At 41.4% G+C, this 20,845-nt stretch overlaps 1 protein-coding gene across 1 annotated transcript; it reads left to right on the forward strand.

Annotated features, from left to right (window-relative positions):
- Positions 1 to 1,133: 1,133 nt before the first annotated feature.
- Positions 1,134 to 20,209, forward strand: LOC101856128 (nucleolar GTP-binding protein 1). The gene is made up of 17 exons (XM_005107759.3): positions 1,134 to 1,378; positions 3,363 to 3,533; positions 4,166 to 4,269; positions 6,185 to 6,268; positions 6,502 to 6,655; positions 7,396 to 7,488; positions 8,317 to 8,466; positions 10,520 to 10,627; positions 11,182 to 11,271; positions 12,147 to 12,257; positions 12,626 to 12,703; positions 13,226 to 13,277; positions 14,130 to 14,230; positions 15,212 to 15,324; positions 16,454 to 16,610; positions 17,092 to 17,226; positions 19,379 to 20,209. Exons 1-17 carry the CDS (start codon positions 1,334 to 1,336, stop codon positions 19,529 to 19,531), a joined length of 1,899 nt encoding a protein of 632 aa, XP_005107816.1. The 5' UTR covers positions 1,134 to 1,333; the 3' UTR covers positions 19,532 to 20,209.
- The last annotated feature ends 636 nt before the right edge of the window (positions 20,210 to 20,845 follow it).

Below are 20,845 nucleotides of genomic sequence, written 5' to 3' on the forward strand. Positions count from 1 at the left end.
TCTCTCTCTCTCTCTCTCTCCCTCATCCCCTCCAGCATGACCAGCACAAAGACGGTGGAAAAGTACAACTAGACCAAACTCCTCGAACTAGATCTAGATCGAGATCTATTTTTTTTTCTGGCGAGACTGCTTAGTATTTAATTACAAGTACACATTTAGTATTTAATTACATGTACACATGGTAACATCTCTTATCCTATCTAGATTAGACTATTTTGTAACTCACTCCTAGCAGGTCTGAACAACAAATATTTGAATGGTTTACAAGTAATTCAAAACAATGCCGCTAGACTGATAACAAGATCTAAAAAACGAGACCATGTCACTCCATTATCAAAAGAACTGCATTGGCTTCCTATAAAAGAAAGAATAATATTTAAAATCTGCGTTATGTGTTAAAAATGTGTAAATAAAACTGCTCCTTTTTATCTACAAGAACTTATCAGTATATATAAACCAGAGAGAAACCTAAGATCATCAAACGATAACACCCTACTTGTGACACCTGTAAAATCATATAAATCATATGGAGAGAGATCTTTCTCATATCTTGGTCCATTTATGTGGAACAGATCACCCATGAAACTAAGACAAATAAAAACACTTGATAGCTTCAAAAGACATCTTAAACATTTTCTGTTCCTACAGGCCTATCCTTCATAAACTTTTAACGGTATCTTTCATTATAGTTGTTCTGTTCCTATGTCTGGATGAAAATAGTCTCTCTCTGTGTGTGTGTGTGTGTGTGTGTGTGTGTGTGTGTGTGTGTGTGTGTGTGTGCATTAATGAAGGAGATTAAAAGTAGTTCTAAACTCCTTGGCATTAATGTATATTGCATGAGAAGAAAGGAAGTAAGAAGTAGAAAGAAAGGTTTTTGAAAAATGGGTATTCCAATGTAAAGCGGATTGAGCTACTTTTTAGGAAATGCGCTATATAAATGTTATATATTATTATTATTATATTATTAGTATAATCTCACAACTTGGCTTTCGAACATTTCGTGCTGCCGTGCTGTAAAGCGGTTGTACCCATTTCGTTTGGACAGTAATTAAACTTGTTTACAACAGCCCACAGAATTCTACAGTGTAGAATTCTGTGCAACAGCCCCAGAATTGCGGTATTTCCGGTTTCACCACGTGCGGAAGTCGAAGAAGAGCACTTCTGTAAATCTAGCCTGGTTTCCTCCCTTTTACCCCTTTTGATGGCGACATCACCAACGATGTTGTGGCATGGCATGTGAAAAAGGAAGGCGAGACATAGTTTGAAGAAGAGAAGCGTGAATTTGAACGAACGGAACTATAATATATAGTTGCAGATCAATTGTCTTATCAATATGGCGCACATTGTGAAGCACATCACCGTTGTGCCCTCTTACAAGGTATGTCTACCGCAGCTGTTCATGACATGTTGTGTACTGAGAATGATAGCCTAGAATCTAATCTAAAATCTAGATCTGTAATCTGCAGTCGAACCTGCCTTAACGGAAACCTGTATAAAACGGAAACTTGTCTTACCGGAATATCCTGGCGCCCCCCTTGATATAGATCTATTCCTCTTTAATTACCTGTATAAAACGGAGACCTGTCCAACGCGGAAACGGAAAGAAAAATCTGACAGGATAGCACTTGACTTTGAGAGGGGCGATTGTCAAGATTTCCGCGTTTAATTCCGATGTGCGCTTTTCAAAGCCTAAGTTATGTTTCGCTTTGGTCCCTAACCCTAACCCTGACCCTAACTCTTCAACCCTAACCCTGACCCTAACCCTAACCCTGCTGACCCTCCTAACCCTAACCATAACTCCAAATGCACCAAAGTCAAAGCGAAACATACCTTAGGCTTTGAAAGAAAGTGGCTATTCTCACCCGCCCGGAAGTTCTTGCAAGATCAACTCCTCCCCTCTTCTCTCTCTCTCTGTCTCTTTCTGAATACTGTCCATCGGTGTGGACGATCAAATTGACCAAAACAAAGTTTTAAAATGATGTTAAAACACAAAAGTAAATTAATATGGTTGTCTACAAAGATGCTACGGCTATTTAACTTTTCGAATCGAGCCGAACTACGCGGGTCGCCATTTTGTTTTCCCTGGAAATTCTCGCGCTACTCCTCTCTCTCTTTCTCTCTCTCTCTCTCCACTGCCCACAGACAAAATTGTACGCTTTTAGTAGGCTACAGTTGTAATGGAACGTTTGTTCACGGCACAGAATTCTACAATTTTTCTGTTATCACAGTGTAGAATTCTGTGGTTTAGGGTGAACCAAAATTTGGTGAACGCGCACCGGGTGAGAATAGCCACAAGACTCGCCTGCACTATTCTCACTCCGGGTGAGAATAGAGGTGGCCCTTTGAAAAGCGCACATCGGAATTAAACGCGGAAATCTTGACAATCGCCCTTGAGAGGTGTGAAGTTTTGACCACTGTGCTGCTTGCTGATCGGACAAGCGATCCTTGATCCCACCGTCTGGGCCTTTGACACCCCCCCATCTCCCCCTCAATTCCCCTGTCTGAGACGGAATTATTTCAGGCTCCCTTGCGATTCCATCTTACACAGGTTCGAATTCCGTTACCTAATTAGAGACTTAGTCTACTTAGACTTAGATCTAGATCTAGATCACTAGGTCTAGACTAGATCTAGATTCTAGGCCTATCACTAAAAATAAGGAAGAGGCTTGCTGTACTTAATTATGGCTAGACTTGCAGTAGGCCTACTCAATGACGGCTAGATGCCTGGGCTAGCCGTACTTACATGACGGCTAGATTTAGACAACAGAGTCGTGTCTACGTACACAGTAAGTTCGGTAACCGGGCACCTAGCCTCTGGTACTACGTCACCTGCCTCTCTCACTCCCGGTGGCACTGCTAGTGGTTTGAAACATTAGGCCTAATTAACAAACAATAGACGATGGGCCTAACCTCGCATCGAGTTGGCCGTATGCTGTCTGCTAGAGTTCGCCCGCCGCTCAGTAAATAAAATTATGGAACGGACCCAAGAAACAAACTGTCTTGAGGTTCGCAGTCCGCTCGCACGGCCATCCGTTACCCGCTCGCTCTGATTCCACGAGTAATGAACCCGTCCGTCCGCTGGCCCCAACTCTACTACACACACACATGTGGGAGAGGATCGCTTTATTTCCAATTTGCCTAAAATTTCTTGCAAGTATACACTGTATTATTATGTCATGCCCAAAAGTCATTTTAGCCTAAATCACTGGCCATTTTCAGTTTTCAGAATTTCATGCTTAGCATAAATTGTGAAATTTAAGCTGTACTGTTCACTAGATTAGACTTAGTTCGATTTCAGAAGCTGTTAAGCATTGTGACAGATGCTCATTTTTCAATGTTTTTGCTTCTCTCCTGTGGTCCAGGACTTTGTGGACATTGTGCTGTCCAAGACACAGCGCAAGACACCCACCATTATCCACAAGCACTACAAGATCTCGCGGATCAGAGACTTTTACATGCGCAAGGTCAAGTTTGCACAGCAGTCGTTTCATGACAAACTGTCGCTCATCATTACAGAGTTCCCCATTGTAGCTGTGAGTATTTGGACATCCTTTTTCTGAGTTTTTTTGTGTTTTTGTTTGGTGCTTAGTTATTGGGAATAGGGGTGGGAAGATGTCACAGTGTGGGGGGGGGTTGAGGGAGACACACGTTGGCAGAAAGAAAAGTGTAGTGAGAGGATGATAAAGAGTACGTCGTCACCTTTTGTTCGTTCTGGGTATTTTGTCTGGAATTCTTTAACTAAGCCAAATTGTTTGAAATAAAAAATGTGCTGTTGTGTTATTGCATTCTGTATTTCTGTGATAGGTCTTGAATATGTACAGTATTTGTGATAGGTATTATTATTGTATGGAAGTGTTCCAGTGGTACGTCTTGTCTTGCCATTTGCTTATCTCTGTTGTATCTGTCTCATGGCATCAGTGCTGGCTGTCCATGACCAAATAATTGAAACATGCTGACATGAAGTGACTGTCTGGTTATTTATTGATGTAATAACTGACTGTTTGTGTGGTTATCTCTCTCTCTCTCTCTCTCTCTCTCTCTCTCTCTCTCTCTCACTCTTTTTTTTTTCTCTGTTAAACATACACCCGTTCTACTTTCTCTTCTCCCCCCCGCTCTCTGTCACTGCATGTTGTCCTTACATACTGTCTCTTCTGTTTGCCCCCAGAACCTGCACCCGTTCTATGGCACGCTCATGAATGTTCTGTACAACACAGACCACTACAAGCTGGCGTTGGGTGGGATCAACAAGGCCAGACAACTCATTGATGAGTGAGTACTCTTGGGAGATGGTCGGGATTCAGTGTGGATGAGTTGTATGTTAACCTCCAATAATTTAAACCAAGTGTGTTGAGTAGTTAATATGTGCAGACCTGCCACTCATCCCGATATAATTGGGATATCCCGATTTAAAAAAAAAAATTTTGCTTCAAATCTCAAGCATCCTGATATTCCCAATTTCGATCGGGTGTATCCCGATTTTTTTCTGCCGTCTATTGCGCTGGATTTTTCTAAAAACTTACTCTGCCTTCTTCTCTGTCGCGAGAAGCACCTGTTAAACTTTTTGTCAGCAGGAACTCGGAGCACTATTTTCCGAAATATGGATGCGTGATGTAGAAGTTGACTCGCCCCAAGTTGTGTTAGATCTTTGCTCCCTCATGTTATTTCAACCATATTTGAAGTAGTATCGATGGCATTCCGACCTGGGACGTTCTCATGATCTTCTTTCACGTTTGTGTCCGCTCAGAATCCGAGGTGTCCAGCAAAGTCGTAAAGTCGACGTAGTAAATTTGCTTTGAAGGTAGTAAAAATTTGGTAAGCGGTCTGCCGGTTTAGCAGTCATCCTTTGTGTACACATTAAATTAGGTATAAATCTCCCCCTTCCACCACCACCAGGGCAGTGCTACTGACTGAAACGTCTTTAGGCCATTCCCAAAGGGAGGATATTAACATGTTCTTTTGCACAGTAGAATTGTAAATATGGGCTGATTTATCAATGTCATGCTCATACTGTGCTGGATCAGCATAGGGGGAACTGCTGCCTTTTCTGTCCTCTTCTTTGCTATCGTCATTTCCTCTACTTCTTCTGAATGTTTGTCACGCTTGTGAACTACTATTTCCGGGATCCCTTGATAGTCGAAGCTTGATTCCCCGTTTTGACTTCTCTGTTGACATCCACCCCTTGTCGCTCATATCACCTATGCAGTTGCGAGCACCGTAAAAACCTTACTAAAACTAAATCTAGCTGCGAACAAGCTTGCGATCATCTGTCTATCCTCCATTTTGTCGACTGGACTTTGTTGTGTGTTCTTTTCGTTCCATATGTTATGTAATAATAAAATATGTTATTGATGGGACAAATTAACTCCCTTTTTCGAGCTGGCATGGGGCTTGATTTGGTAAAAAAATTTCCAGGTAGTAAATTTTTTCAGAAAATATTGCTGGACACCGTGAGAATTCTCCGATGATGGCTTGATCACTGTTTCAATAGCGATATACAAATAATCAATACTATTCATAGTTCTGCTTTTACTTTCGAAACAGGCTTTTTCCAAATTCTGGTTAGTCGGGCCTGTCATCAAGACACGTCAGTAAAACTTTCAATCGCATGTTCACATCACGTGACTTCCGCGTATGTCGGGATCGTCTGTCGACGGGGTCGACTTAAGTTCATGCTCACTGGTTGAAGCGTCTTTCGAGACTTATTGGGGGGGTCCACATTGATACCGATTTTGTTCCCCCTGAGATCCTGATTTTTAGATTTCAAAGAGTGGCAGGTCTGTGTGTGTGACATTTGTGTGCCTTTAGTGAGACCACATGTGTATGATGTGATTTTGTGCGTTTGCCTCTGTAAGCCCAAGTGTGTCGGGTGTTGAGAATGTGTGTATCATATTTGTGGTGTGTATACGTGTGCATACTTCTTCTAAGTGTGTTTGAGGTGTGCCTTCCTAAATCCCATATGTGCAAGCTTTGTGTGTGCGTATGGGTTTCTTTGGTAAGCTCAAATGTTTGGAGTGTGTGCATGTGTAATGTCTGTGTGTATGCCTTTTGTTAACTCAAGAATGTTGTGTGTACAATCACTGCAGTCTTTCTAAGTGTGCAGCGTGTGTCTGGTGTGTGAATCCAATAAGCCCAAATGTATGATTTGTGCCTTGAGTAAGCCCAAGTGTGTGCTGTGTCTCCTCAGCTGTGCCAAGGACTACGTGAAGCTGCTCAAGTATGGGGACTCACTTTACCGCTGCAAGTGCCTGAAGAGAGCTGCCCTGGGACGGTGAGTTACCCTGCTTCTGGCTTGTTGTTGGTGGACTCTGATCGCATGGGAGGGGGGGGGGGGTATATGTCTCTTATTAATGTTACTTCACTTGCTGATGTCACTGTGTCTCTTATCTGACTGATGATACAGATACATGTGTTAAGTAGCTACCAGAACAGAGTTATTTATTATGTCGGTGGCTGGGGTAACTATTTCCCTCACTATACTTGTCACTGTCAATATTTTGTCAGGATGGTGACCATCATGAAGGGCCAGTCCAAGAACCTGTTGTACCTGGAAGAGATCCGGCAACACATCAATCGTCTGCCCACCATTGACCCCAACACGCGCACACTGCTCATCACAGGCTTCCCCAATGTGGGAAAGTCTTCCTTCATCAACAAGGTGGGTCTCCTGGTCACTGTTTTAGTTCAGATTGAATTTTGTTTTTTTTGTTTTCATAAGTGCCAATTTTCTAGATAAATCCAGATATCTAGATTTTTTTAAAAATTGTCTAGATTTTTTTCATAGATATTAGACACCTCTGCGTTTTGTTTGAGTAAAGAGATGCACACATTGACACAAAACGGTCATTTGGTAGAGAAAAAAGGGGAAAGAAATAGGACCTACCAGTTGTGCTCTCCAACTACCTGTCTTCAAATTTAGGAACTTTTGACGACTTTCCTCAAATTCATTAAAAAAGAAACCAACACATTGCTTGCATAGGTACTGGAATCTTGGCTGAGGAAAGCTTAACGTGCAGACTTTACCATGGTCGAACCTATTAGTGTTGTCTTTTAGGTAGGTCACCTTGTCTTCATCTCTGTCTTTCTGAGGTTGCACATAGCACCTAGTGTTGTTACATAGGTCTCCTTTGTATCTCTCCATGATCCCATCACAGTTTCATCCCATATTTTGGTTGCAGTACGCTGAAAAGCTCATTTGAATCATATGCAGTCTAAAAGTTGAAGATGTATGTTTTATAGTCTTTTTGTGCGTTTGTTAATAGGTGGACTAATTTTCAAAAGTATTTTTTTAAACTATTAAAACTATTCTTACATAGAAAAGATTGTATGTTTCTTAACAGGTTCTGTTCTTACATTGAAAAGATCGGTCAAGATTTGTTTGTGTACGTCTTTTTACAGATATCTCGTGCTGATGTGGAGGTGCAGCCATACGCATTCACAACCAAGTCTCTGTATGTCGGACACACAGACTACAAATATCTCCGCTGGCAGGTGAGCACTCACACACACACAGTGACATGTAGAGTGACACACACAAGGACATATAGGGTGACATGCGCTGACATTCAGGGTGACACACGCAGTAATATGTAGGGACATGTAGGATTGCACACAGTGACATGTAGAGTGACTCCTCTGGGACATAAGGTGACACACACACAGTGATATATAAGGTAACACACACGGCATAGGATAGGGGGACACATGCTGTGAAATGTCAACCCATGAAACCTAAATTGTCTTGATGGCCGTTACCGTTGTTTTAAGACAATCATGATAGAAAATTTTTACTTTTTGTAATTGCAATCTACAGTCAACTCTGTTTTTGTTGAACTCGCTTGAGTTGTTCTTGGGTTGATGTTTGAACTGCGGGCTTAATCCTTTTTTAATAAGTGGGGTGATAAGTTACCTCTTAATTTGCAGTTAATTTCTTTTGTACGTGCGTGTGTTTCAATCGAGGGCTAAAACTTGTTTGAATAACCCCGATCAACAAGCTGTGGCAACCAAGTTTGAGTAGCCAAGGCCAAGATGTAGGTACTTACTAAAGGTTCCCTTTGTGTCTCTCTTCCCCCCCCCCCAAAAAAAAAAAAAATCCGCTGCATTCTCGAACAGTATCCAGAGACCAAAACATGAATGTTTAATCCCATGAGTCAGCCTGACCAGAGCAGAATGACGTCGTTAGAAAAAAAAGAGAAGCATCTTCAGGGAAAACTTCACTGCTCTGAAGGAGATGAAAACTAAGCATAGAGGCAGCAGTAATGTCCCCTGATCTGCCTCGCTGTCTCTCTCTCTTCCCCCCCCCCCCCCCCCAATACACAGGTGATCGACACCCCTGGTATCTTGGACCACCCCCTGGAGGAGCGTAACTCCATCGAGATGCAGGCAGTGGCCGCTCTTGTGCACCTGAGGGCCGTGGTGCTCTACATCCTGGACCTGTCAGAGCAGTGTGGACACACCTTGGAGGAACAGGTTAGCCGAGAGCATAGATCTATATATTACTACCTTAGAAATACAAAGTTTTTCTGACATTTTTGGCTGTTCTTGAATTACTAAGACCATGAAGTCAGAAACCAAATGTTCTATCTGCTCTATCAAAGTCGTAAGATTATTCGGAGTCATTATTAAGATATTCTAAGAATTGCATTCGGAAAAGTTTGACATGATGTAATACTCAAAGTCTTTGATGTAAAATTTCTCAAAACAAGGTACTGAGCAGATACAACTTTGTAATTCTGAGGTAGCGATATGACCGTGCTTGTTCCCCGCCAGGTGTCTCACAGCTCTCATAGAACACGCTGCACAACACAAAAACACTTGATAGAAACGAGCTGAACAGTCCATGGATTCCGTTGTGATCACACCAGTTAACCTATCGCTTACCTCTTTTTCAATACGCCTCATAAAACACAGAGTAGAAGGATGCGTCCGGAATGATAGGATGGATTATCACCGTCTTCACACCACTGTGCACATCACACACTTTTCATTCACTCCACCACACAACACACATGCTGTGTTTATGTAGTTAAGTTGATCCATACCTCTCTTTGTGACTTGGATCTGAGCAGTTGAGTGTTGGTGAAATAATGACATAGTAAAGAGCTAAATAAGACGCTTTTGTGTTGTTTAGGTGGAAATAAAAATACTAGGCTACAGGATCCGTTAAATGTCTTGCTGTTTTGAGAACAGAGTTAGAAGAGCGTTGTGATGTTTTGTGGTTGGTTGGAGAGTGAGCTACTGATAGGTTCTACTTCTATCCTTTACCTTTTGTGTTCCAGTCTGTCTGTCCTGCCCTTTCCTTGCAATAAATGACTTTTGTTGTAGTTGTGTACTTCTGTTTACTGAACTCTGAAGGATGTTTTATTCTATTTGAAATAGCGTCAAACAAGTGATATGTTGATCACTTTAAATATAAACCATAGAAGAGGCTCTAACGGCCACCTATAAAAGACAATCACCTGTGTTCACACACACCCCGTGTTTTGAAAAAATATAACGACACTGTCCAAGACACCAACCTGTCTAAAACGATTACTTTTCTCCCCGACAATTGGGGGGGGGGGGGTGACAATATCAACTAGATCAATATGTATATATGATGAGTATTTATGTATATACAGTCAAACCTGCCCTGACGGCCACCTCTATAAGACGGCCACCTGTACAAATGGCCACTTTCCATTCCCCCCCTTGCGTTTTTTCTATATAATTTAACTGTGTAAAACGGGCACCTGTCCAACGCAGCCGTGGCCACCATATTTTAACACACAACCCCTATCACACTAAGCAATAACACCTGTCTTAGACGGCCACCTTAGTGACTCCGTTACGTTTTGTCATAAATTGTGCATTGGCCCCTGGCGTTGTGGGCGAGCCGTCATAATTCAATCACCTGTCATTGTTGTTACGTAGTCCCTCCAACCAATCATGTTGCGTAGGCCCCTCCCACTGTTGACCAATAGCTACCAATTTTCAGCTGCTGGTGAGGTAAGCGTGAGATCCCTCATAACCCATAAGCCCCGCCCAGAACTCATACACAAATCTTAAGTGAGATGAGTGGTCACTGTTTACACAGTCTGTAACAAAGTAACAAAGGACGTCAACATGAACTTGCGACAGAAGCGTCGCTCGTTTTCCGAGTTGTGACGACCCATGTGTTGGTTTTTAACATGGCACTCGTTCGTCATGGTCTGATATATTTCATTTTATCATCACCCTTGCGCAAAATCAGCAACAAAATAAAAATTACAAACAAAATACAAACCAACAACAACAAAAACAACAACAATGCGGCCACTTTTGATTGGTACCTAAGATGGGAATGGTTTGTTTTCTTCACCTTGATCAGTCCTGCCTAAGACGGCCACCTGTCTTATACGGCCACTTTTCTCCTTGACAATGGGTGGCCGTCTTACCCAGGTTTGACTGTATATATATATATATATAATATGATGAGTATTTATGTACATATATATATATATATATATATATAATATAATGAGTATTTACTCTCGTCCCACAGCTGTCTTTGTTCAGAAACATGAAGCCTTCCTTCAGCAACCGCCCCATCCTGATTGTGATCAACAAGATTGACATTATTAAGCCTGAAGAGCTTCCAGAGGACAAAATGGTAGGTCTCACATTTACTTCTTGGTCCGCAGTGTGATACATGTACATGATAGGTACTTGGTGTGTTTCGTGTACATCAAGATGTGTGTGCTCTACTCGTATGTCCAGGCTGTATACATTGTGCTGTGTACACATCTAGGTCAATGGTGTGTTACTTGTGTGTCTTCAATTTGATAGTGCTATGCATGCATACCTTGAAACATGGTGTCTTTTAACAGTTTTAATGGGTGGTTGGCGGATGCTCTGGTGTGGTTTGCTCCTTCTTCCTACCAAACATCTATTGTTTTATCTCCCCTCCTTTTTTTTGTGTGTTTGTTACTCCCTTGTAACACCTCTAGTCTTCGGCATTTATATGACCTTATTGTTTTGCAAGTGCTGTAAAACTCGTACGTGCTAAAAAGATTACAGTTTACCTAGGTCCACATGAGTGGCATTCATCAGTCTTCCCTTCCAGTTAGGTTAAGTCCTACGTTTCTTTTTTTTTCCTTCTGTTCTTTCTATCCGAAAAATATGTGATGTTGTATTTGATGGGTGTTTCTTCTTGTTTTTCTGCAGAAAGTTCTGGAAGAGTTCCGTGCAGAAGGTGAGCCGGTGCTGGAGATGAGCACTGTGACAGACGACGGTGTTATGGCTGTCAAGACAGAAGTGAGTAGATGAAGAGGGGGGGGTGGATATCGGTAGAGAACAATACATGCTACTAGTTCAGATAAGAAATGTTTGGTGACTGAGTCAAAAACAAAGCTCATAGTTGAGGTACTGGAAACTGTGTGCCGACTTTTAAGGTTCCTTATTTTTGTTGATATCGTTTTCTATGGATTATTTTTTGGCTTGTTTTGAAGGTTATTCCCAGACCACACTGCCAATTTGACTCATTAGAGTCAGTAGGCAGCCGGTCAGATTCTTGCTTAATGGAAAGGCTACCATTTTGGCATGATATGAAGGATCTGACTCTTGAAAGGCAAACACAAATTTCATTTTGGAGGTCACATTCAAATAAAGTTGAATTTGATCATATTGTATCAAAATGGTGGCTTTTGTCCCTCCATGAAGGAGAAAAATCTGGTCAGCCCTGCCTGTATCTAAAGAATCAAATTGGTAGTGTTCTCTGGCTATTGCTGTTGGACTTACTTGAATCACTTTATTTAGATTTATCATTTTGCAGGTGTTGTTGGTGACCTATCTGGATTAGTTCAGCTGGGTTTTATGATTACTTCACCTGGCGTTGAGGAATACTTCTTGGCTTAGATGGGCAGGTCTGGAATAGTTTGCTAGTTCTGTGAAGTGTCTCCCAGCTTAAGTTGGCTGGTTTTTAGATTCATGTGGTCTATTTTAACATTAGTCTTCTGTCTGTCTGGAGGGATGTTGTATCCTACTCATCCGCCAGGTTCGCAGCTATAGTCAGGGTCCCAAAGTTTCTGAATTGTGTAAAGGAATGTGTAAAAGCCTTTCAACTTGAAAAAGCCTCAAATGAAATATATTTATATGAGTTAAACTTTTCCTGTCCCTGCTCCCTCCACCAGGCATGTGAACGGCTGCTAGCCTTCCGTGTGGAGCAAAAGTTCAAGACCAACAAGGTGGCAGCCGTGGCTAACAGACTGCATGTGGCCATGCCCAAGAAGAGAGATAACAAGGTGAGAACTGGCAATGTATGACATTGGATGAGCAAGTGTGTGTGTGTGTAGCACTGTGTATCAGATGTATGTGTGTAAGTGATAGGCTGTCTTCTTTGTTCTTATCAAATAACACCACTCAGGTGGTTGGATGGCTCCACTGCTTCTTTTCCTTTTTTTTCCTTCTGTTGTTTTTCTGTCTTGGTTTTTCTCTGCACTGAATAACAAAATGTGTTTCTCATCTTTGCTCAAAAGAAATATTGCCTTGTGTTACATATACATGGTGTATTGGAGATGTGAAATGTCTAGTGGTCTCAGTTCAGTGTGTACAAACGCATCAATGCTCAAATGTTAAGGTTTTGGTTCAAGTCTTGTGTGCTTTTTCCCAGGAGCGACCCCCGTGCATCCCAGAGAAAATTCTGAAGAGAAAGAATGCTATGGAGGTGGACAAGCCAACCAGAAGGCTGGTAAGACATTCTGATTCTTTGCGTCATTCTGTCAGCTGGGATGGGAAAAGATCAGATAAAATTTCTCTTAGGTGACCCTGTTTGTGTCTATATATGCTTCTGTTCACTCAAACAAACCTCAAACTGTGAGTGGTTGGCAAGTGCTCTCGTGTGATCTGTTCCTTCTTTCCTATAAAAAGTTTGTTGTCCTTATCTCTCCCCCCAATAAGTTTCTCTCAAGTAACACCTCTAATCTTCGGCATTTATATGATCTATTTGTGTTGCAGGTGCCATTAAACTCTTACTAGTACACACTAAACCTCCAAATGTGTTGCGCAGGCAGGGTTTAAGTGTGCGTGTTGTGAGATCTGTGTTGTAGATCTTCTGTTCCACTTCTCTCATGCTGTGATGTTTACAGCCTGTCGTGTGGGAGAAAGGAATATTGATACTGTATGCATGCATGTGCTGTATCATATCGCCACCCCACCTATCCTTTTTTTCTTGATGATGGCTACACATAAATGTCCTTTACTTTCTCCCCAGGAGAAAGACATCGAGCAAGAAATGGGAGATGACTATATATTGGATCTGCGAAGTGAGTCCTGCAACTTTTACTCACTTTTTTTTCTGTCTATAGTCCACACCCTTTCTTTTCCTCCTCTTTACATGAGATTGATTTTTTGCGTTTGCTTATAAATATCTTTCTTTTATAGCTCATTTTAAAGTTCAGTGTTTTATTACTATACGCATGTATTTACTACAATCTTCGTAATTTAATGTTTATTCGCTTGATAAAAAGTTGTAGTGTCTGCAATATTGGTAGATCTCTAAGTTCCTTGACACTCCCAGAGTTCTTCTGTTCAGAGTAGATTTTTATGATGAAGTGAAAATTGCTGTGATAAAAAGTGATTGTGTTCGGTGGAAAAGTGCATTGGTATTTTTGCAAACCAACAAAGGACAAGGTGTTCAGGTGTGTTTTGAGACCATTAACAATTACACAGGTCGGTGGTGGTGGGGGGCAGGGTTTGTGACTGCTGACTGTGTCATTTCTCTGACAAATCTTGGGTGCTCTGGTGTAGTTTGTTTCTTCTCTCCCATCAAACATCTTTTCTTTTCTTTGCATATTACGCTCTTGTGACACCTCTAATCATTGGCACCTACATGACCAATTTGTGTTGCAAGTGCCATAAAACTCTTTATGAAACTGAGCCATTACCCTTGACTTTGGTGGGTGGTTGATGGATGCTCTGGTGTGGTTTGCTTCTTCTTTCCTATCAAACATCTATTGTCCTTATCTCCCCTCCTTCTTTTTTATGTTTGTTACTCTCTTGTAACACCTCTAATCTTCTGGCGCTCATATGACCTTATGCAGTTGCGAGCACCATAAAACCTCTACTAAAACAAACAAAACCCTTGACTTATGACCCTCCCTTTCCTCTCTCTCCAGAGACCTGGCTACTGGCCAATGAGGAGGAGAAGTACGACGTGTTGCCGGAGATCTGGCAGGGCAAGAACGTGGCCGACTTCATTGACCCAGACATATTGAAGGTGAGACAAAATGGTTGATCACGGGGACACTATTGGCAGTAAAAGTAATGTGTTAAAATCGCACGCACACACACACACACACACACACTGTTTTAATTGACGATCGCTGTCTACTTTGATAAAACTTTCTTCCACAAATGTTTTAAATACCTCATTATTTTCAATTTCAAATACATTTCTGCTCTCTATGACAGAAACATAACATCAAAAATAAATTATTGTAACTCAAAAATATGAGTACTAGATCTTGGTGTATCTGTGTTTTATTTTTTAGCGTGATTCCGACATGCGAAGTTCTCAAACATCTCCAGATCTAGTATTTTTTATAATAATAAGCCAAGTGAAAAGATGTTGGGCCTTTATTAGGTCAATATATTTAAGAAATCTGCATTTTCAGAGGGAAAACACTAAACTAAAGCTTCGTATAAGAATTATAGTGCATTTTTGGATTGTCGTCTTACAATAAATATGAAATCCTGATTTTTTTAAAGATTTCCTAGAGTGGTAGGTGTGGTGATTCTGTCATGTATTTATGTCAGTTGTCACATGTTTGTGTGTTGTCTTGCTGTCACTTGTACTGGGTTTTTTTGTTGTTTTTTTTGGGGGGGGGGGGGGTTTATTTGTTTTTTTACCTCTATCTTCTGTGTGAGCGGTTGCAGGTAGGATTCACCTCCCCCCCCCCCCCCCCTCTATTATTTCTTTCTTTGTTTTGTCTTGCCTTTTTCTTGCACAATATGGCTGAATGTCTCGATGTGCTTTTGTTTACTGAGTGGGTGGTTGGCAGGTGCTCTGGTGTGGTTTGCTCCTTCTTTCCTATCAAACGTTTATCGTCTTATCTCCCCTCCTTCTATTTTATGTTTGTTACTCTCTTGTAACACCTCTAATCTTCGGCACCTATATGACCTTTTTGTGTTTCAAGTGCCGTAAAACTCTTACTTAAACTAAACTGAAACAAAACTTTTTCTCTTTGTATAATGTTAGAAACTGGAGGAGCTGGAGAAGGAGGAAGAAGCGAGGGAGAATGCCCATTACTACAGCGAGAGTGAGAGTGAGGATGATGAGGAGACCAGAGAGATGAGGAAGACCGCGAGGAAGTAAGCCTTTCTTTTTGTCTCTATCCATACTTCATAAACCAACAATCTCCACTCTTTCACCATGTGTTGATCATATCCTCACTCAGCTCTCTTTATCTATCTCTCTTTCTTCATCTTGTAAACCCTTACACCCATATCCTTCTGTACAGGCACTCTCACCTATTTCACAATCTTTCTTTCTTCTCTTTGTCAACCCCTGTTCCTGTCTTTTTTTACGTCTATCTTCAGTCCCTAAATCTTACACCCAACTCTCGCCCTCCTTCTGTATTCTCATTTCCTGAACTCACACTTTCACCTCTCTCACAACTTCTTTCTTCTTTTTCTTAACCCATTTTTTTTTTTACCGGACTCTCTCTCTACCTCTCTATCGAATCCCTCATACCCAACTCTCCCTCCATCTGTTTGTCCCCTTTTCCCAAACTTGATGACTGTTGACATGCTTCTCTTTAGTAAAATTAACTCCGAACCCCATCGGACACTGGTAGCGTCCTGCAGTAATTACCCTGTTCCCCATCAGCTTCCAGTACTAGTGACAACTGTTTAGTTTTATTTAGTGCTAGTTTTTTCTTGTTTTTCGGAATTATTTCCTAATTTTTTAGTAATATCTAAGCATTTACTCCCGCTATTTAGAAATTGTGGCCAAGCTTTTGGGGTTATAATGAGACATAGTGCACTAGGTTTAGGTGACCAAAAAAAATACTCCGGGAAACGGTGGAAAAAACTCAGGGCTTAAAGAGTTAAATAAACCAGCGTCTGTAGAGGAGAGGTTTTAGGCTCTTTTTAGTAAACGTTTTAAGGTAGTTGCAACACAATTGAGTCGTATAAGTGATGATATAGGTTCTTTGCTGTTGCACTCAGAAGACTTGAACTTGGGGAGAACTGTGAAGGATCATTGTCTGTCTGCTGAGATGTTGTGTTCCACTCAACATGGGCTATGGGCTGGCCTTGACAGGTAGAGTCAAAGCAGCCCTCTTCGTAAATGATCTAAATAGGCAAACCGGTACCTAGTGTGATGTTTTACTTCTCGTTACTCCACCTTCAAAATCTTCACATTAAAAATGACTGAACCTGTTGTAAGGTCAATATGCTTTTCTTTACTCAAACCCTACATGGCCTCTACCTATTCCAGGATCCGAGAGAAGCGTCTGATACTGACCAAGGAGTCTGGCGAGAAGCGACGTGTGGAGAAGCCACGCATGCCTCGGCCGACCAAACGATCGCGGTCGCAGGCACAGCTGGAGGGAGATATGATGGAGATGGGAGTGGACGTGCCGAATGACGAACACGTAGGTGGACCTTGGCATTGTTGAACGCGACCCTGTTTTACTCGATCTTTTCTGGACTTTTTTTTACCAAAAGCAATTAGTTTTTTAAGATTTTTAAAACACCCTTTGAAAGATGATAATGTGTCAGTGAAACATTGCTGAAGCATTTATTTTGTCAAAATGGAATTATAACAGATTTAAAATATTTTTTTAGTTTCGAGAAAAAAAAAGAAAAAAACTATTTTCAAAATTTGAGAAATATTGCTGTTTCAGTTCATGCATAAACTTTTATGTTTATTTGTGGTCAGTATGTGTTGCCAATTTCCAGACTTATGTCAGTTGTTTGTGGTTTTAGTATCCTGTTGACTCAAAAAGGTTTCCTTGTCACATGTGAATCATGTGTCTTGGGTTAGACTTATGTGTGCTGTGTGTATGAATCTAAAAAATTTTGTATGTGACATGTGTTTACTGTATATTACACATGTGTGTTGTGTGTCCACAGAGCCACTACACTCGTGCCAAGAGTCGCTCCTCCAGCCGGCCACCCATCAAGCGGGCCCGCGACGAGTCTGTGGGTGGAACGTCCAGAAGCAAGTCACGAACCCCGCGCGACAAGTCCGGTCTCAGAGACTCCACGGTGAGTACACGGCAGGGGTCATGGGTCAACTCAGCATGGAGTCCTGTTGGTTCGCGCCGCCCGCCCGCGCCTCCTCAATAGGGTCAAAATACAGTGACACAGGCTTGCTGGTAGATTATGGGTTTGAATTAAACCGCTTTAAACTGATCTTTGGGGGGGGGGGGGTTAAAAGAATAAAAAGATATTAGCTTGAGCACGAGAGTGGAGATATTTATACTGACAATTGTGGCTAATTTGAGAATTTTATAAATTGGCACACCAGTCTATATGTACAAAATCTTTTCTTTTTATATTTTAGACACATGTATAGGAGTAAAATGAATATTGTTCTCCTTCGCATTGTGCTGAGACATACACATGTAACCACAGAGCTAATGAATGGTGCCAAGTGGCATAATGACTTGTGCCAGGGTTTTACTTTTAGTAGACTCCTCTGTTGCCATGCTTTTCAGTTTGATTTTTTTAAAAACTTAATTGGTATTGAAAAAGATGGGACTAGTAAAAACTATGTCAGGACCAGCCTCTACCCATGGCTGTTGTTTAACTTACATAAAAAGTATTGAGCACATCTACTATGAGTGAATAGGCCAGGCCTACAGATAGGCCTATGCAAAGTGCTTGTTTGTTTGAGTTAAGAGAAGTACATTGACACAATGGTCATTAGGTGCTGTGGAAAAGTAAGACAGAAACAACAGAGAATCTAAAAAAGTAGGAACCACCAGTAGTGCCCTCGAACCACCCGCATGCAAAGTGCGCTGGCCAACATGTGACATAACAGGCACCTGGGCAAGGTTGTAGGCATGCTTCTGCTTTTGACTATAGTTTCCTACAAGTGTTTTAGGAGTAAAATACAGGAAGATTGCATTTCCGATAAGTAATATTCTGTAGAAATTGGGATGCGACTTTTTGTGGAAGCAGCAGTGATGACTAAAAAAAATGATGAACTTGCTGCCTCTAATGCCATCATTGATGTCAACCACCGACCGATACAAACATAGAGATCAATTAAAGCTAGCTGTGTTACTCCTTTCCTATCAAACATCGATTGTCCTTGTCTCTCCTTTTTTGTGTTCATTACACTCTTATAACACCTCTATCTTTGGCACTTAAACCTTATTGTGTTGTAAGTGCTGTAAAAGTCTTCATAAAACAAAATGAAAAGCTAGCTGATGCAAGCAGGTGCTAGTATTATTCCCCAGTGTCTTTTACAGTGGAACTCGGATTCAACGAAGTCGTCGGGCCTGGCCTTTAAATTTAGTTGAATCTGAGTGTTCATTAGCAAACATGTAGTTTTTGTGTAGATAATTACAGGCTCGGCGCAAGTAATGTATAACATATTGTCTCAATTAAAAGTAGTTTGGTTTCAAATGAGAGACATTTTCGTTTCATCGATACCGAAGAAATACTGCAAAAGTACATTGAACTCTACCAAGCACATGCTGTGAAAAAGGTTCGGTTCCTTCAAATGCACGCCTGTGTCATCTATCATCTATAACGTATTGTCTGCCAAACAAGATATGTTGCTGTGTATAATGTAGCATACGGCAACGTTTGATTCCACAGTCCAGCGCGCAATTCATTACGTAGATCTATGTCGATAAGCTTTTCATTGTAATATTGATCTGCAGCCGGGGGAAAATCACTATGTCTCGTATGTATCTCTACTGACGTTTCACGCCCGCACTGCTTGTACCGCATCCCCCCGATACACGTACACACAGTCACATGTCACACATGTGCTGTCAGCCCGTCCGACTTCGACACACGCTAAGAGTAAGACATGGGTGCGTGATAACAATGCGTGTGTTGGTATGAAAAGAGGCCGCTGATTGTTGCATAAAGCAGTTCACCCTGCAAGCGACTTCGCTGAATCCGAATTTGCTCATTTATGTGTTCGTTAAGTTCAGGTTATTTTTATTAATTTAAAAAAAACGAGGAATCCAACTCCTTTCGTTGAATCTGAGTTTTTGTTGAAAACGAGTTCAACTGTATTCTCTATGCCCATCAACAAGACAAGAAGAATATTACTTCTACTACTACTACTACACTTGGTAGCTCGGACAAACTTTTCGTAGCATAAAGCATTTTCAGTGTTCTCTACCCTACCCTGTATACACTTGACACATTTTGCTTTGTTTATCCTTCCCTACAGATGGTGAGCAAGGTGAAGAAGATTGCGAAGAAGGCTCAGAAACCACGCAACCACCAGGCCAAGAAGGGCGAGGGCGACAGGGTCATCCTCAACATGAAACCCAAACATCTTTTCTCTGGCAAGCGAGGAGCTGGAAAGACAGACAGAAGATGAGGAGGATAGTCAGGTGGACAGATTGGATGAGAAGAAAAGACAAGAGTGGAGAGGAGGAGAGACAGACAGATGGGTGGGAGAAATTTGTTATGTCTACTGGAAGGAGGAATTATGCATTAATATATATATTATATGCATTACTGGACTGAGAAGAATAAAAAGAAAAAAAATTGAAACCCACGTTTTCAGTTTTGATTTTCTACTAATGCTTGTCTTTATAAAAAGTTGATCTAAAGTGTCAGTGCTATAGTCTTGCATGCACATAGCAAAATCGGCAGGATGTGAAAATCTGTCCCTGGTATAGGTCTACATATTGTAAATACATGTGTAAAACTAAAAGAAAACATTTTTTACTTCAAAATTTGTTCTATGTGCTTGTTTCGCAATGGGCATGCTATAGACTGTACAAATACACTTGAGCTTCATTATATTATTATTGCCACCCTTGGGAGAAGCATAAAGTTGGCAGTATAGTAGGGCTGGTGGTATGTAACGGGGTTCCAATGTTGTCCCCTCTTAAATTTAAATAGCCCAGACTGTCCAACGTCAAGAGAAATGATTTTACTGTGCAATCTATTTGAAAAGTGTCTTGTGTTTGTGAATTTAGAGCTGAACATTTTTATGTCTCTGTGTGTGTATAATCAAATTGAAAATTAAATGGATTGCACTGCCATAAGTTGACAAAATGCCTTTTTTCATTTCTGGCACCAAATTTTTTTAACTTGCTAAATCGAAAGCTTGATCAGTTATCTTACTACTGTTTGTGTGAAAAAATCAAAGTGAAACTGCAACTAGTTTTTGGCAATGGAGTGCAGGATCAGAGGCTACATGACATGTCAAACGGAAGCTATTTGAAATCTGGGGGCTGGTGGAATGGGTGAGGAGGGAGCAAATTGACAAGCTTTAAAAGCCTTGTCACAGTGCACTGTGTGTGATATGTACCTCTGGCTGCACAGCGGGCAAATTCACATTTTATTAAGGACTGTACAACTCTGTTGGTGTCGTGTAAAAAGTTGTTCCCGCATCCGATCCGGACATTGGGAATTACCTTGTTAGTGAGACGACTTCCCGGGCCTCCGGCATATTGTGGTAGGGTGGCCAGTTCCTTTCCGCGCCACCTTTCCTTCCCCAACTCGAAGTCGGGTAACCATTACTGCTGAGGGGGGGGGGGTGCGAAAAAAAAATCTGTCGGAACCGAGGCGCGAACCCGGACTTTCCGCTTCGGAGACGAGCGCTCTAACCGCTCGGTGTAGTGTAGTGTAATGGCACAAACTGTAGTCTCCGCTTAAGATTTCTGTGTTCAGGAGTGGGGAC

This window comes from Aplysia californica, unplaced genomic scaffold (genome assembly GCF_000002075.1).
Source record: "Aplysia californica isolate F4 #8 unplaced genomic scaffold, AplCal3.0 scaffold00628, whole genome shotgun sequence".
NCBI classification, from domain to species: Eukaryota; Metazoa; Mollusca; class Gastropoda; order Aplysiida; family Aplysiidae; genus Aplysia; species Aplysia californica.